This window comes from Gallinula chloropus (genome assembly GCF_964237585.1).
Source record: "Gallinula chloropus genome assembly, chromosome: 15".
Lineage (NCBI taxonomy): Eukaryota > Metazoa > Chordata > Aves > Gruiformes > Rallidae > Gallinula > Gallinula chloropus.
In genome coordinates, this window is record NC_140100.1 from 11,334,442 (window position 1) to 11,351,521 (window position 17,080).

General features: G+C 53.9%; 1 protein-coding gene across 1 annotated transcript in view; it reads left to right on the forward strand.

Annotated features, from left to right (window-relative positions):
* Positions 1-14,813, forward strand: part of SYT17 (synaptotagmin 17) — a gene marked incomplete at both ends in the record, with an annotated part of 31,977 nt that extends 17,164 nt beyond the window's left edge. Inside the window, 3 exons of the mRNA XM_084271215.1 lie at positions 4,026-4,146; positions 4,803-4,958; positions 14,617-14,813. Of these exons, the coding sequence (XP_084127341.1) occupies positions 4,026-4,146; positions 4,803-4,958; positions 14,617-14,813 (474 nt within the window). The remainder of the gene's footprint in view (positions 1-4,025; positions 4,147-4,802; positions 4,959-14,616) is intronic.
* Positions 14,814-17,080: the final 2,267 nt, after the last annotated feature.

Below are 17,080 nucleotides of genomic sequence, written 5' to 3' on the forward strand. Positions count from 1 at the left end.
TCCTTTCCCTGGGGCGAGCAGTGTGTGCCCATGACCCCTCTCCTCCACACAACCCCTACGCAAGGCTGAGGTTTGGGAGGCTCTGGGCTGTGGCCATGCTCCTGTGACTGCCGTCCCCTGGCAAGATGAGCCTTAATGCCAGTGGTAGTAACGATGCCTGTGAGCAGGGTGATGGGCACGAGGGTCATTGCCAAGGTGCAGGAGAGCTCAGTGGGACCTTGGGCTGGAGGAGCACTCTGGGCAGCTCTGTTGGCCCCGTGAAGCCACCTGAGACCTCTCTGGCCACTCATCCTTCCCCCAGCGGGGTCTCCTGCCTGACCCATTCTAAGAAGTGTCTCCTTTCTCCATCTCACTGTGGACCCCACTGTGAGATGGTTCCTGGTTGTCTCCATATTGCCAGCATGGCATGGTGGAGGCAGAGCTGGTCTGAGGGGCCGGGGAGGAAGACATGGTGGCTGCTGGCCACTGGTCCATCTCTTGAATGCTTGATGTCCCCTCAGATGGGGTTTGAAGCTTGCTTCCTAGATCCTTGCAGCTAAGCTAGCAGTAATGCCTTGATAAGGTCAGAGGCTTGAGCTGGGTGCCTTGAAAAGGCCGAGTTGCTTGTCAGGGAGGTAAAGGGAGGTGAGCCATTGGGATCAGGTTTCCCTCTGGAAACACCTTTTGCTGCCAACACGCCCATGTGCTGCCTACACCAGGCCTGTGGCTTTCTGCCAGTGCTGGATGGTACGTTCCCTTCCTTAAGATAATTAACCAAAATCTGGGCACGCTTGGAAAGCACAAAGGGACAGAAGGTGCCACTGGGATTTGGGGAACAAGGCCAGATCCGAGACTCATTAAAGCTGGTGGTCGCCTATCTTCTGACTTGGGTGGCTCACTCTGGGAGCCTGCTGTGGTTTCTCTGTCAAATTTAAGCCCAAATAGTTAAAAAGAGTATTTTTCTGGAGGTGCCAGTGTGGATTCTCTATGGAGAATCGGGGATTTAGCTTTAGCTTTACCTGAGGAAGGCCTATGGGTTAGGCAGCATTGTGGCCACATTGTGGTAGCTCCTTCAAGAACCTCTGCAGGGGTTATGGGACATAGTGCTTGGGGGGATGGAATTTGGGTGGGGGCAGATGTCTGGTTCTCCTGTCTGTGCCTCCATGGGTGTTCCATGCCCAGTCGGATATTATCGGTGTGCAACGTGGGGCAGTTTTTTAAAGATAGAGGGTAAATGTGGATGTGTCAGAGATCTGCCTTCCCCTGCTCCTCCCTGAGCTGGGGAGGCCTCTTAATTCCTGCCGGACTTGGATGAGGTCAGCAGGTTCTGCCAATGGACAGATCCAGAGGTGGTTACCTCAAATCTTAACGGGGATTTTTGGTGCTCTGAGCTTGAGGTGACTTGAAAGGTGCCTGCCCAGTGCCAGGGGGTTGGGAATTGCAGCTGGAGCTGTTTGATTTTCTCTCCCTGGTGGGTAATAAAGTCGCTAATTAGTTTCCTAATTTGTGCTGTCCAAATGTACCTGAGTTTCTGGGAATTAAAGCCTGTGTGAGACCTGGCACAGCGGTGAATGCAAGCAGGCAGAGAGACTGGATGTGTTAAAAATGCTGTTGGCGTGTTATAGAATCGAGCTGAGGTCGAAGGGCACTTGAGGTGAGTCCTGCCGCGGGCGGCGTTGTGGGCACTGCGATGCTTCGTCCCTGCCCTGGTAATCCCTTTATCAGCAACTCTTCTCGATGATAAACATGTTTTTGGACTGTTCCAGCCACCCGAGAGCCGTGGGTTTGGGGGAAATCAGCCCAAACGTGAGAGTGTTGGTTACCTAAAGCACCTTGGGTGTGAGACTCTTAGATCCTGATGCTGTGTGGCTGTTGGGCACCATGGTGTCCGTAGGTGTGTGTGTATACAAAGGGTTGAGAGTGTCATGTGCATTTTGGGTCAGGTTTGGGTTGGGAACGGCTTCCTGATCAAAGGACCTTACAATACCGTGTGTAGGACTGGGCTGTGGTATGGGAGGTAGCAGAGGCTGGCGGGGGAGAGGTGTCTCCTTGGTAAAGCCAAACCACAGTGGCAGTGAATACGGTGCGTGGGGTGAGCATGAGCGTGGACACTGCTTTGAGTTTGGAGTAAGAAATAAGATGCTTTCTGTCATGTGGGAGACACCCCACCTTCTGCCCCACCTTCCCCACAGCCCGGCTTGGTGTGGGTGCTGCCAGGTCAGCTCTGGAACTGGCTTCTGGTGGGGTGGGTGCCTAGGTTTGCCTTCAGCTCTGTGATGTACATCTGCTCTTCTCACCTGGGGCTGTCACGATGCTGCTGTACCTGCAGCCCCTGCCCTGCTTGTGGTGCTTCCCTCCTCCCTTCCCCACTGACTGTGTGGGGCTAACCGTGCTGAGGTTGCTTTGCCAGCTCCTGGGATGCAGAGAGCTTTGATAGGAGATCGGGCAGCCTGTTGCTGTATTTTTCTCTGGAAAGCTGAAAAAAGGATATTGAATGAAATGGAGTTGTATTCTATAGCATCTGGGGTGCAGGCCTTGCTCAGCCTGCCACCTGCTCCTGCATGCCACGCACATCCTGCTGCCTCGCCAGGAGTCGTCAACAGGAACAGGAGCAGAGACAAAAGTGCCTCAGGGGAAACTTCTAATACCATTACCTGCCATCAGTTTTAGCGTGGGGCTCGTTAGACGGGGAGCTGAGGGGCCTGCTGTTAGCAGGAGCTGTGCCGTGGGGCCGACTGGCCAGGCAGGAGATGCTGTGCTGTCCCTGCAGAGGGATGGGGCTTCTCCCCAGGTGTCTGCTGGGGTTGGGTATGAGCCCTCTGATTCTTCTGCACTCAGTGGGAATCGCCTGTCTCCCTTGGCAGCTGGGTACTGGTGAACTGGCTGAGTTTCTTGGCAGTCTGTGCCTCAGTTTCCCCAGGGCCATTGGTAGCTGCTGGAGGTGGGTACCTTGTGTGCTGCTGAACCCAGTACCTTGGGCTGTGACTCTGTCTCAGAGCTTTTTTCTTTACAGTCTACCCAGTCCTCTGCTCTCTGGAATCTAATACTGGGGGTGTCATTAAAGATGTTTAAGCCTTTTGTTAGGATTGCAGTACCACATCAGCTCCCTTTCTGGGCTCAGTTTAGAGCTGTCTGGCTCCTTGGGATGTAGCCCCAGCTCTGTGCTCCCACGTGGATCTGAGCCCAGGCCGATGGATCGATGTCCTGGCTGGTGTGCCGTCAGTCGCCAGAGCTGCTCCGCGGTATGTGTCTTGTGTCTGACAATAACAGTGTCTCAGAGCAAGGTCATGCTGAGGTGGAGAGGTTGCTTGAAGCTGTCATGTCTGCGGGGCAATGATGTCAGTTCTCCAGCTCTCTCTTTAATTACTAGCTTTAAGCATCATTAAGTAGAAGAAATAACAGCAGAAGAGCCATGGTGATGTGAGGCTCTGGCCACAGTGCAGGCTGGTGAGTGGCAAAGGCACAGTTGAGTGGTGCAGGGTGGAATGGCCTGGGTGCTAGGGGGATATCTGGGTGCTGGGGGGATATCTGGGTGCCAGGGGGATGTCTGGGTGCTGAGGGCATGTCTCCTCTGAGCTGACACCTGTGACCCAGGGTGCATTAACCATCTCGTGCCTGCACGTCCCAACTGGCTGGTGTGGTCCTTGGGGCTGGGGAGGAAAGAGGATGTCCTCTCCAGTGGCTGTGTGCTCTTCTCCACCGGCCTCTCTGATGAGAGGTGGGTGAGACCAGAACCCCCTGGAGCCATTCAGACCAGAGCAGGTGGGAGTTGCTGAGCTTGTGTTCATTCCTCCTTGTCAGTCCCCTGCCCCTCTGCGGGGAGCTGGTGGAGGTTTGGCGATTCAGGGGCATCTTTCCCCGGGCACAGGGCTTGTTCTGGTTTCTGCTCACTCTGAGCTGCCACCACTACTTGGTTTCATCTCAGAGCATGACCAGAACTGGCTTTTCAGGCAACTGGGCAAATGGGATTTATTTAACTTCTCTTCCTGCCCTTCCCTTCCCCTCCGAGCTCTGTCCTGAATCTCTGTACCCCCCTGTCCCCACAGAATGAAGTGGAGCTGGGAGAGCTGCTGCTGTCCCTGAACTACCTGCCCAGCGCCGGAAGACTGAACGTGGACATCATTCGAGCGAAGCAGCTTCTCCAGACAGACATGAGCCAAGGCTCAGGTACAAGGGCGGCGCGGTACCCGTGCGGGGCTGCGATGCGCTCTTAAAGCGGGTCAGGGGCCCAGGGGGGTGGGATGCTCAGTTCCTGTGAACACAAGGCTCCGGATGTTCATTTCATGTGTGGAGCCAGTGATGACGAAGGTATTTGGACACTTACCCTGAGATAAAATGGAGGGTGTGAATGCCTTGGTGAGGAACAAGGAGCCTCTAAGAGTCCTGCCTGCATTTTGCAGATGATGCTGCATCCCACCTGCCAGCACTGTGGTGGTTTCAGTCCTGCTCTGTGGACGTGGTGAGGCTTTCCCAGTGCCCTGCGTTGCTCCTGCTGTTTCTGAGCATGTTGGTGATTGCTTTGGGCATGTTTCCTCTGGTGCTTCTCCCAGATTCTGCTGCCAGAATGTCAGTGTTTCCCAAAACCGCCCTGGTGTACTTGGCCTCTACCTGCCACCAGTTGTGGTTTTGGCAGGAGGTGTTAGTACTCCAGCTGCCTGACTTTTGTCTCTGCTGCAAACTCTCAGGAGCAGAGTGGTGGTCCCAGTCCCAGCCATTTCCAAATGCTGATTTCCAGCACAGTCCTTCCCCAACCTTCACAGACTGACATACCAACTCACTGCCCCGGTAACACAGAGCCTGTGGTTTGTGGTTTTTCTGTCCAGATCCCTTTGTGAAGATTCAGCTCGTTCATGGATTGAAGTTAACAAAAACCAAGAAGACCTCCTGCATGCGGGGGACGATAGATCCCTTCTACAACGAGTCCTTCAGCTTCAAGGTTCCCCAGGAAGAGCTGGAGAACGCCAGCCTGGTGTTCACAGGTAAACACGGTGGTGTTATGGCCTTGGCAGGGCCGTGCGTGCCTCCGAGGCGAACAAAGCCACGGTCATGGGTGTGCAGATGATCCCTGCACAGGGTGAGCCTCCCCTGAGAGTGGTGTCAGCACTGGGGGGGGGGGTTGGCTGGATGGGCATTCTTAATTGTAAAAGGTTTTTGGAGTCATCTGTGTTTGTTCTCAAGGTGTGAAAAGGTTGGGTAGGGATTGGCACCCAGGCATGCTGCTCCGAGCAGGAGGAGAGGGGCAGGGATGAGTCCCTGGCCGTGCTCTTGCCTGTAAGCTGGGCAGAGCTGGTGGGGCTTAACTGGGGCCATGGACCCTAGAGAAATCCTCCACCATGGTGGCCATGGCCTTGTCTGCTGCTCCACAGCATGGAGGTCCTGGGCAGGGCTTCAGGGACCCTTGGAAGGGGCAGGTACCTGCTGGCAGGTCAGATCAGATATTCTATCACCTGGAGGAGTGGAGGGGCTGGGTCTGGGCAGTGGGACCCACATTCGTCTACCACACTGGGCTTCACTTCACAAGCACTTTTCCAGGCAGCTTCCCACCCCATTACTCACCACCTTTGGATGCTGAGAAAGGAATCTGCATCTGAAACAAGTCTGGTTTGAAATTCTGTTTCCTATGTGGCTGATACTGGCATCAGAGCCGGTACCAAGCACCTAATTCCAGCCCATCAGTTCATTTCCAAACGTGTTCTGACCAAAGCGACGCTGCTCAGCAATTCAGATCTTGCCCTTCACACTCAGAAATCTCAGCAAAAGGTCCATGATTAATCACTGCTTTGCACACACATCCCTCCCCCCCTGCAACCTTCCCGTGGGGTGACAGATTCACTCCTGGAAGCTCCCATTGGGTGGTCTTGTGGTGGGTGTGGAACACACTCCTCTTTCTTGTCCCCTCTCCCTGATGGAAGAAGAAAAGCCCAACAGAGTGGCAGCTCTGCTGAACAGGAGGGTGAGGGGAATACACTGCTCCTGGCTGTGGCTGATGAAGTTTAGTGGTAATGAGCGGATGCCTGATTATTTTTTCCCTGTGCAAGTGAATGTACTCTCAAGTAACCCAATGGGGAGTTAGCTGATTTATAATCGTGTGCCGGGCCTTTTCAAGTGGTGCTTCACTTCCTAAGTGGCACGTTGCTTGCTTCCAATGTTGCAATAAATAATCCCAGGCCAGAAAATGTCACCAGCAGCTCCCAAGCTGGGAAGGAGCGTGTGGAGATTTTTGGAGGAGCAGCGGGGCCGGGTGTTGCTGGAAGCATTGTTGGGCTCGCTGCTTTTGGGGTCAGACTCTGCAGTTCAAGGCACGTGGTTTGTGTAGATGATACATAGCTGGAGGGGGAGGTGTTTGTCATGTTGTTGTGTGTTAGAGGAGCCAAGAGCCTGTCTGGGCTTGCAGACCATTGAATCAGGACTCCCACACCAGCATCCACAGTGTGCCAGGGTGAACTGGCCTGGTGGCAGTGGAGATGCTGAGCCATGTTTGGTGTTCATCTGGGTGATGGAGATGCTCCAGACATTGGTGGAAGCATGTCCCCAGCAGGAGTGCAGCACCAGGTCCTTCTTGTGTCCTTCTTGTCCTTGAGATTTAAACAATGAGAATACCAATGTGCAGCTTGGCTGAAGTTCTGGGATGGGGGTGATGCTGTTCCCCGTAGCTGCCACCTTGGCCAGTTTGGGTGTTGTGCAGCTTCTGAAGGGCTTCGTGTCATCCATGAAGAGACAGTAAAGAGAAATGGTTGCCAGCACAGAGAAGCTGGACCTCACAACGTGAAGATCTTGATATTATTCTGCATTTCTACAAAGCCACATTTCTTTCCTAGGGATTTTGTTTTCACATGGGCTGTTGGTTGGGGTTTTTGAGCTGCAGTGGTGGCTCTTTCCCTTATCTGTTCTGTGGGAGTTGGGTTTGATTTCTTATTTTTTTTCCCAGTCCACAGCTCTAGTCCATTAGGTCAGTTAATTAAATTTACTGTTGAGTCAAAGTCCAATTGAAAAGGAAAATAATCCTGCTTGAAGGGTGGGTGATGATGCTTTGAATGGAGAGAGCCCTATAAAAGCAGTCACGGGAGCCAGGAGTGAGTCTATAGTCAATAATTTAAAGGAACCTTTTTTTTTGGCTTCATATTTTGGATGCAGCCTGCAGCTGTCTTTACATTGGCTTGACTTCACTGGAAAGCAGTGGAGCTGTGCCAGCCCCTGTCAGCAGAGGCTCCAGGCTGGTACCACACCACGAAGCGCGGTGTAGACAAAGTGAGATGAATTTCCATTGCCCACCACGTGTTTTCCTTGTGTGCATCTCAAATCAAAGTGTGCTGCAGCCAGGACTCGGGCAGTGTTTTGGTGTGACTGCGGTGGGCTGTGTGGTGTGGGTGGGTGCTGGTCTGTAGAACACCCTTCTCCTCCCTGCTTGCCTGGTGGGGCTCTGGAGAGCTGGACTTCGGGCTGCACACAGGGTTGGGGTGAAGCTGGATGGGGAGACAGGCAGTGGGTGCCTCCAAGATGGGGCATACCAGGTGAGCTCCCCTCTGATCCCACCTTGGATGTGTACTGGAGCTGCCCCTAACTCATATGGCCCAGTTTAGTGCCCAAAATGCGGTGGGGTGAGCTCAGGTGGAGATGTCCTCTCCAGGAGGAAGCACCCAGGATCAGGGTCGCTGCTGCAGGTATTGTTGCTCATATCATCTCACCAAAAGAGGCCAAACTCAAACCCAGGAGAGGGGGTGATGCTGAAGGTCTGACATCTGGATAGAGACAAGGCAGAGAGTGAGGAAACAGCCAGTGGAGAAAATGTTGGGGTTTACCTACTCCATCAAACACGTTGTAATCAGCATCCGTGCACGACCTGGAATGAACACATGGGTTTGGGTGCTGCTTTTTCTCTATGTTTTGGGTTTTGGCATCTTGATGCACCCCCTCCTTGTGCCATCATCTGCTTGATGCACGTCCCACCTTCACCTCTGGCAGAGAAATGGGGCTTTAACCACATAGACCTGTGAATGAAGGTGTTAATTAATTATTCTTAATTATTTGGCAAAGGGAAGGTGGAGTTTGGCCCCAGCAGTGGGACTGTCAGCTGCTGCCTGGGGACATTTCCAAGCAGCAGAAAGGGCTGTTTGAGGTGTGACTGCAGCCTCTGCTCTCAGGAGGTGCCTGGAGACACCCCCCTCTCCCTGATGATGGATTTTGTCCTCTAAATCCCAGCCTAACCCTGAGCAAACCAGGGCTGTGCAGCAGGAGGTGAGATGGCACCTGAAATCCGAGCTCTGTGGTATTTTGTTAATGATTATAATGTTGTTAATAACAATCATGGGTAATGCTGTTTGCCTTGCAGTAAAGCCCAGATGGCCCAATAAAAACCACCAGCGCCCCGGGGCAAACTGCATCTTGGTGGCTCGTTAACATCTTTTGATCACTTACCATAAAAAACCCACAACCTTCAGCGCTCACAGTTGGGGAATATATATCTCCCCGAGGTCCTGCTGTGGCTGTGTGTCTCTTTCTCCATCTAAACAAGCTCTTGAACGTGTTTAGGTGACAGGATCTGTAGGGCTTGGGAAGCAAGAGGCGTCCCCAAAGAGGGGAGAAACTCATTCTTGTGCTTTGGGCACTGTGGACAGGATGCTCTGCCCAGGGGAGGGGAGCAGGCTTTGCTCCTCGAGGGAGATGGTTGGACTTTATGGTCTTAGAGGTTCTTAAAGATTCCCTGATTCTGTATTTTCTATACGGATTTAGGACCATTTTTAGAATTTATTTCTCTAAGTATCTGATTCTGGAGGGAGTGTTGTTGAACAGGGAGCCTTGCACACCTACACCCATGGTTTCAATGCTGTAGTAGCCACGTGTTTCTGCAGACCCCCAGGTCACTTTGATGCTCTATCAACTTCCACTTAGTAGGCAGTGCTTGATTAAACCAACAGAGTGCTGCTCAACAGCAACACACCCAGCTCCTCTGTTGGCTCATTGTCCCTTTCCCCAGGCCTTTAGGACAATTTCAGGACCATCTAATGAAGTTTGAGTTTTTAGAGGAGGGGAAAACCCCCTGTCCTTGTTGGTGTGGTGTGCAGTTCTGGATAGTTTGGTTTGCTTTCACTGGAATACTCTCTTTTCGAAGCAATACTGCCTGTTTGAGCATACCATTCTCAGTGGCATTTTTTTTAATTACCAGGCTGATTTCCAAATGCCCCAATTAGCTGAGCGGGCTGAAGGCTGTTCATGGTTTTGTCCTCAGGCCTCTCCAGAAATACACCTGAGATCTGCTTTGCTGGGCTGGGTGACAGCGTGACCTTGAGGCGTTGGCATCGCCTGCCCGTGCCCCTCCTGTGCCCCTCTGCAGGGATGCCAACGTCTGGGGTCGTTCCCCATCAGCACTTTGACTCTCTGCTTCCAGTGCTCATCTCTTGCTTCTCCTGGGGCTTTTTGTTCCCCACAGAAATCCTCAGCTGCCTTGTCCCTTCCACACAGATATGGGGGGAAATAAAATATCTCCTCTAATATAGGAGGCGAATGAAACTCTTTCTGCCCGAATGTGGGAAGAAGAAGTGGTTTCTGAAGCGCTGTGGTGTTGGGCACTGCAGCATCTCTTAGATGGATGGGTAATTAGGCAAGTTGCTGCTGGAAAATGACTACTTCTTGTGTGTTTCTGTCTGTACAGTCTGCACATCTGGAGCTGAGAAACAGAATCTAATCTGTGCCAAAACCTGTGTAATCCTACCTGAGCCAGCTGGGAAAGACAGGAGAAAGACACTGATGTCAGCACTGGACTTTGTGGGGATTTGTACCTGTTTAATTTAGATCAGAATTTGTGCCTGGCATTACAGATCCTTCATGTATTTATGCACTGGGCACCATATGGTCTGTGCTCGGGTACCTAGGGAGAGCTGAGTGCTCCTGGCTGGTGCCTCCTGCCATCCCCACAGCTTTGCCCCCTGTCCTGTGGCTACGCAGGGTGACCCAGCAGGTCTTGTGAGGACATCTCCCGCTCCTGGGGCGATGGGAGAGGGGCACAGGGAGATTGTGGCCTCCTAGAGACCACGCCTGGCATGGGGCAGAGCCTCTCTGCAGTGGGTACCACGTGCAGGCATCAGAACCCTTCTGCAGGGAGGAAGGTCCCGCTCCCTCTCCATCCTCCAGCTCCCCACCTGTGCCTTCCTGGTGTCCACGGTAGTGCTGGTGATGGCGAGGGTCAGTTGGAAATGCTGAGTGGGGTCTGCAGCCCCAGTGCTGGCACGGGGTCCCACGGCGAGGATGCTCCAGGGCTGGGTTTGGCTGTTTGCAGCGGGCTTGTTGCTCTGATGGGGGGGAGTGAAACGCTGTTAGTCCTGCTGACAGCAGCAAGGTGCTGATGCTTCCCGAGCCGAGCTGTTGCTTGCTTAGAAGGCAAAATTAGATTCTTCAAGCAAGCTGCCATAGGTAATAACCATCCCTCATTGCAGGCGTGGCAGGAATCACTTGTCCTGGAGCTCTCTGGGAGTTGAGGGGATCTTTTTCTCCTAAAGAAGGGGGCTGTGGCCCCAGCTGAGCAAGGTGCTTCTGTGGGAACCTTGTCTCCCATCTCAGAGATGGTACAAAGTTGTCTTATGGGCACTTCCTGAATTACTGCTCCTTCCAAGTCATCCCCAGGCTGCTGATACGGTCAGGCAGAGGCTGAATCAGGTTCTGAAACACCAGCTTCAGTTTTACCACTGCACACAGGTCCCAGATTGCAGGCAGCTCATGGACATGCAGTTGTCAGGTCTTGGTGTTGAAGAGCAGGGAAGGTGCAGGGCATCCTGGCTGGATCTGGTGCCAGGGCTGGTTCCCCCCAGGCAGCCTCATGGGCCGGGGCAAGTGCCAGATCACACAGCCACATGCAGAGCTGTGGATGGGCAAAGGGCGATTCCACATGTCCGGCATGGGAAGGAGACAAGGGGGAGAAGCTCAGGCTGGAGTTGTACCTCGAGCTGAAATGCCAGAGCTCCGAGTCCTGTTGTGTCTCCTGGCAGTCCCTGTTGTGGGGCACCTTGGGGCTGTGCCATGCCCACTGTCTGCCGTGCCCTGCAGCTCATCATGGCCGTGAGCACAGCACCCGGGCTGGGGGTGCGACCCAGCCACCCCTCCCACACAGCAGGGACATGGGCCCTACCCCAAATAAGCTCCATGCAGCTCCATAAGTTCAGTACCAACCATTGAGGAACGCTGCATCAATCAGAACATGACACCAACATGTTTTATTTACATCCCATTACTTGTCCACAAGAATTCAGCCCTTTTAACGGGCAGAAGTGGACCCAATTCTCCTTTATATTTCAGCATTTTCTATTATAAAGAGATTTTTTTTTAAAGCAGCCTTTCTGTTCCCAAATGCATTCCTGAGTAAAGAGCAGCTGCAGAAGGAATTACTTTGACCTCTGCTGCCTTAATTGCTTTTTGCTCTGCGTTGGCCTGGAAATGGATGTTGCTATTGTGTGAATTACTGCAGCGGTCGGGAAAGAGCTCCTGAGATCAGGTGTGTAGTTTGTGTCAGGAAAGTAGGTTTCTTAAATGGAAAGCAGTGGCTACCTGGCCATAACCAGAGTCTGGGTCAGTCTGAAAACCCCAAATGATAATTATCTCATTTTCTGATCCTGAGCAGCTCTGTGGAGTTCCTGGCGGGTTTTTGTGGCCAGGAGTGGATTTAATCTGAAATCTACTCTGAGCTTCTTTCAGAGGTTGGAAGGGGGATGCTCAGACAGTGGGGATGCTCAGACATTGGGAATGCTCAGACATTGGGGATGCTGCTCGCTCCACACCCATGGCATGGCCAGCCTCAGTTTTCGGCTCCTCTCCCATCCTTTTCCTTCCCAAAGAAAGGAAGAACCGGTGACAGCAGCAGGGGAAAAGGGATGTGAGCAAAGAAAAGGGTTTATTTTTGCTGTGCCAACTTCAGAACCTTCTCCTGGGTAAGGTCTGTGTGACAGCCCCGTGCTGTCAACCACCATAAACCTGCCCAGCAACCATCAGCTGTTTTAAGAGTGGGATGGAGCAATTAGCCCCTGAGAAGGGCACCTCCTTGAGCTTTAGAGGCTCGTGCACTGAGGAGGGAAGCTGCATTTTTGGCACACAAAGACCTCTCACCTTTTGAGAAGCTCTGAGTTTGGTCAGCCTGAGCACAGATCTCACACTGTCTCTTCCAGCCCCGTGGAAGGATTTGGCCTTGGGAAGAGGTATGGATAGAAGCAGCAATGCTTGTGCCATTAGCCCATTAATACCCAATTAACGCGCTGATTAGCAGACACACTGAGATTAGGAAGGTGCTGTACAAGAATTCAAACTATTTGGATGGAGGGTAAAGTAACAGGTCTCCGAAGTTGGCACAGCCACTCCTTTTACAGCCCAGCAGGGACTGGTTCTGAAGAACTGCTCTGTCTGGGGTACTTCCCCACCGTTAATTTGCCCTGTGATTAATTTCCAGGCTTCTTGGCTTAAATTACTTGGTTCATGCCCCAGGATTGGGTTGCATCTCCTTTCATTCTGGGGAAGAAGGAGGAAGTAAAAATAAACACCCTGTGCCAGAAATGAGGGAGGTGTTAGTTTTGGGGGTACTCCTGTGTGATTATATCACAGAGTTCATCTTCTCTGGGGTAATAAATCACAGCAGGGTGTGCAGCACAGCCAGGCAAGCTCCACTCATGATCCATTGCCTTGTAGGAGAACTCGTTAATAACTCTGGCAGGCTGCGTGCTAATTGGAGGTGGGTGGCTTAGAATTCCTCCCTGCATCCTCAGAAGGTGGCCTTAAGGAGTAACACCTGCCTGGCCTCCTGAGGGGGGGCATGGGGATGGGGCAGCATCGCCCCTTGGTTCAGGAGAGACGCAGCCTTCCCAACGGGGCAGGGCACCCCAGGGCATTTTTAACTGGTTTGAGGATAGACTGGAAACACTTTGAGCTTCAGGGGGATGTTATTAATTGTTTTTAGTGTGATTACTGGGAGAAATGCCGTGGGTGTTAGAAGGATCAGTGATACCAAACACTCCCCAGGATGCTTGATGAGCAGGAGCATCCCTGCCCGTAAACTGTGTGCCAGAGCTGTCAGCAGGTACAGAGCCAGGCATAGCCTGGCACAGCCTGATTTTTGGGGCTGCACCAATGGGTGGCAGCTGGGTCACCCACCACAAGACCCTGTACTGGTGCTACTGGTGTCGAGTAGCCCGTTAAAATAATACTAATTAACCATGGGATGTATTACAATGGGAAACACACAGCCTTGTGGAGATGTGTGGTGAGAAGTGAAGCCGGGTGCTTGCTGGAGGGGTGCACGCTGCATTGGGGGTGCTGCTGCCGGGCATCCCAGACCTGGCTTTGTTCCCAGCAGCCCCCAGAGAGCTGGTGATGCCGGCAGTCCTGGTGGCACATGGCTCCTTTGAACTCGCTGCAGAAGCCGGGCTGGGTTCAGAGCCCCTGCAGACATTTGTTCTTAGAAATCCCTTGCTTTCCTGAGGAGGATTTTTAATCCTTAATCTCCCAGCCGGTGCCGGTGGGTACCCTGGCTGCAGCTCGCACAGGCTTTTTGTTCAGCTTTCTAATGAGCTGGAGCGGCTCCTGTGGTTCGCAGAGCACCAGGCGCTGTCGCTCTGCTCCGGCGGGAGCTCCTGGCCGTGCTCAGGGTCAGGGCCATCGTTGGAGTCCGTGATCTTTTGTTCCTGGAGCCTGGGCTGATCCGAAGGATGGGGTGTTGGGTTGATGTCTCTCCCTTGGTGGCTTTCCTGGACTTTTAAGGAGCTGCAGCAGTGACGCTGGGATGGGCAATTCACAGAATCATAGAATCATAGAATGGTCTGGGTTGGAAGGGACCCCAATGGTCACAGAGCTCCAACTCCCCTGCCACAGGCAAGGACACCAACCTCCAGGCCTGGAGCTACACAAGGTTGCCCAGGGCCCCATCCAACCTGGCTTTGAACACCCCAGGGACAAGGCATCCACCCCCTCTCTGGGCAGCCTGTTCCAGCCCCTCACCCTTCTCTCTGTAAAAAAACTTCCCCCTAATACTAATTTAAACCTTCCTTCCTTTAGCTTTAATCCATCCCCCTTGTCCTGCCATTCTCTACCCTTTTAACAAGCTGATTCCCCTGTGTAGCCCCTGTGCTGAGCCCATCCATGTGTGATTCTGGTCTCCGAGTCCAGAGAGATCCGGATTGGCGCTGGAACATGTCACAGTACTCAGGCTGGAGGAGGACAGCTTGGGATGCTGCTGCTTCCTCTACCCTGCTTGGCTGCCTTCGGTGCTTCCCTACACCCAGGCAGAGCTTTTCTCTGCACCCTGTAATTCTCCTTCAAGACCAGGTCAGACGGGGCTTTGGGCACCCTGGGCTAGCAGAGGGTGTCCCTGTCCATTGCAGGGGTGCAACTGGGGACCTTAGAGCCCTGCCCACTCAAACCAGTTCTGCATCACTTATTTCTACCGTAATTTGTCTCCTGTGTGTTTGAGCAGTATTTCAATCTGTAGCACAGCTTATCTTACTCCTTCCAGCCTCCTGCCTCAGCCCCTAACGCTGGGGGTGCTGAGTTCCATGCCAGATGTGCTGGGTGAGGGGGCACTCACGGTGTGTTCACCTTTCCAGGGGCAGGGGTGTGGGCGGACAACCGATGCTTCTGCCTTGACCGGTGTCTTTCTGCTCTCCCCAGTGTACGGGCACAACGTGAAGAGCAGCAACGACTTCATCGGGAGGATCGTGATCGGGCAGTACTCCACGGGCGCCCCCGAGTCCAACCACTGGCGCCGGATGCTCAACGCGCACCGGACAGCCGTGGAGCAATGGCACAGCCTGCGCTCCCGGGAGGAGTGCGACCGCGTCTCTCCGGCATCCCTGGAGGTAACATGAGGTGGACAACCAACAGCAGCCAGACCAAGCAGGCGGACGAGGGGAAGCAAAAAACAAACCACCGACCGAAACACCCCACCTCACACCCTAACGCACCCCACGGCAGCTCCGTTGGATTGACGTGGCTGCCGGCACCCGACCGGCCGTGTTGGCCCCTGCGAACCATGTCCCACCGGGTCCCGGCCGTTCCCCTGGGGCCACGGCGGCCCGGCCGGCCGGACCTCTCGCTGCTCGCACCCGGCACCGCTCAGCTGTTCTGCGGAGCATGGGCTGGGCACGGAGGGAAGCACTGAGCAGGAGGAAGAGTTGGGAGTTGCCTCCGCTGTCCTTCCAGTCCAAATCCATGGCTCATCCTCTACGAGATATAAGTACCCGTGTGCTCTCGTCAGTGAACGTGGTAATTAGGCTAGAGTATTTTTTTCAATGGTAAACCTGTGGTGAAATTCTGACTCCAGTTTCGTCCTTGTACTAGTAACAGCTCCTGTTAGTACGTACGTACACGTGCATTTGTGTGCCGGGGCAGGCGCGTGTGCGCGGGGCCCCTCGTCAGGCGGATCCAGTGTCGCGGCGGCGGTGAGACCTGCCGCTCTCCATAGCGGTCTGTGTGCGTCCAGTAGATACAGTGATGATATAGCAAAGTAAACATTTCCAGTAGCATCCATCCCGGGAAAGCCAGCTCCTCTCTTCTCACACCTGCAGAAGAGACCTGCCCCGGGGAGCTGTGCCGTTCAGAAGACCCAAACCCCAGGGTTCTAATTCTCTCCCCGATCGCAGCGGCTCTCTCGGTGTTGTGTGTGTTAACCCAGGTAGTTTTCCAGGCCACCAAGTGAACTCAGCTACAGCCAAGCTGTCCTGTCGATTGCTTCTGTACGTTTTCTTTTTTCACAGCGTGTTGTCTGGTATGATGCAGGTTGTATATTTATTGAAAATAAAATTCTATTTAATTGTGCCCTTTTGGGCTGGGGTGACACGTGTTGTAGCACAATCCAGCGTCAGGTGGAGTTCCATCAGTTGTGTTTCTGGCCTTAGTGTTGGGATTTGCCCCTGTGTTACTCACTGCAGATGAACTGGGAGTGATTTGATAGAACCCAGGGACCTGTGGATGGAGATGGGTCAGGAGAGCGAGTCAAGTGCATGCTGTCACCCAGAAACACCCAAGGACCTGGCCCTGAGGAGAGCTGTTCTGACCCATGGCTGTCTTGTCTTTCCATGTCTTCATCATGGAGAAGGGTCTGTTCTGTCTTCAGCAGCGTGTATCTATCCTTGTTGGGCTGGCATGCTGCAGGGTGGTAGGGATGGGGGGCTCTGCCACCCCATCAGTGCTGGGGTGATCCAGAAGAGGAGGTGGGGAAGGGCCGTGTCCTGCTCCCAGGGTCACCATGGAGATTGCTGGCAGCAGCGTGTGGCCTCTGCAGCATCCTGGACCCCTGGCCTACTCCCCCTCCTCATGGGGCAGAGCCTTCCTGCAGCTGCACTAGTCCCAGGGTCCCTGTCAGCTGCCCAGGAGCAAACCTCTGCTCTCTGTGTGGCCTCAGTGACCTTGTTGCTGAACCATCGTCCTGTTGCTGTGGCTGGGGGTGAGCACAGGTGGGAGCTTCCCTTGTCGGTGGGGTCGTGCAGGCTGTCCCCCTGTGTTCACCCTCGCTCCCTGCTGCTCTGTGTGATGGCACAACGGGGCTGGGGGCTGCACAGGGCTGTCTGTGGGCATCTTCTGTCACCAGGGGCTTCAGTTCTAAACAGCCTCTCTGCAAGGTGAAAGTCCTTCTGTGTCCTGCAGCCAGGTTGATAGCAAATCTGTTCTCTGGCTCCCTCCGAGTTTGTCTCATCAATACATCACGGTGGGGAAGGAGCCCATGGGGAGTCCTGGGCAAACAGGCACCGTGGGAGCTGGATCTCGCCCCGTAGCTGGGAAAGGCTCAGAGGAGGGGCTGTGGCTTCAGCAGCCGCTGCCACCGACATTAATATCCTCCCACGTGGGGTCTGCAGGCCCCAGCACCAGCTGTGGGCATCTGGCAATGCCGAGCTGGGACGTGCCCTGGGCTGTGCTCGAGCGCTGGGGATGAAATGTGAGCCTGTCCTTGGAGCTCTGGGATTCCCAGGGAATGGGGTGTCCTGTACACACACTGCCCCAAGCTGGCCAGGAAGCCCCGAGGGAAGGTCCGTAACAGCAGAACTGAAGCCCACTGAGGCGCTCCCGACCTGGAGAGCCAGCAGAAAACAGTGCGGGGGTTGGAGGGGAGTGGAGCTGAATGAGCGAGACGTGGCTG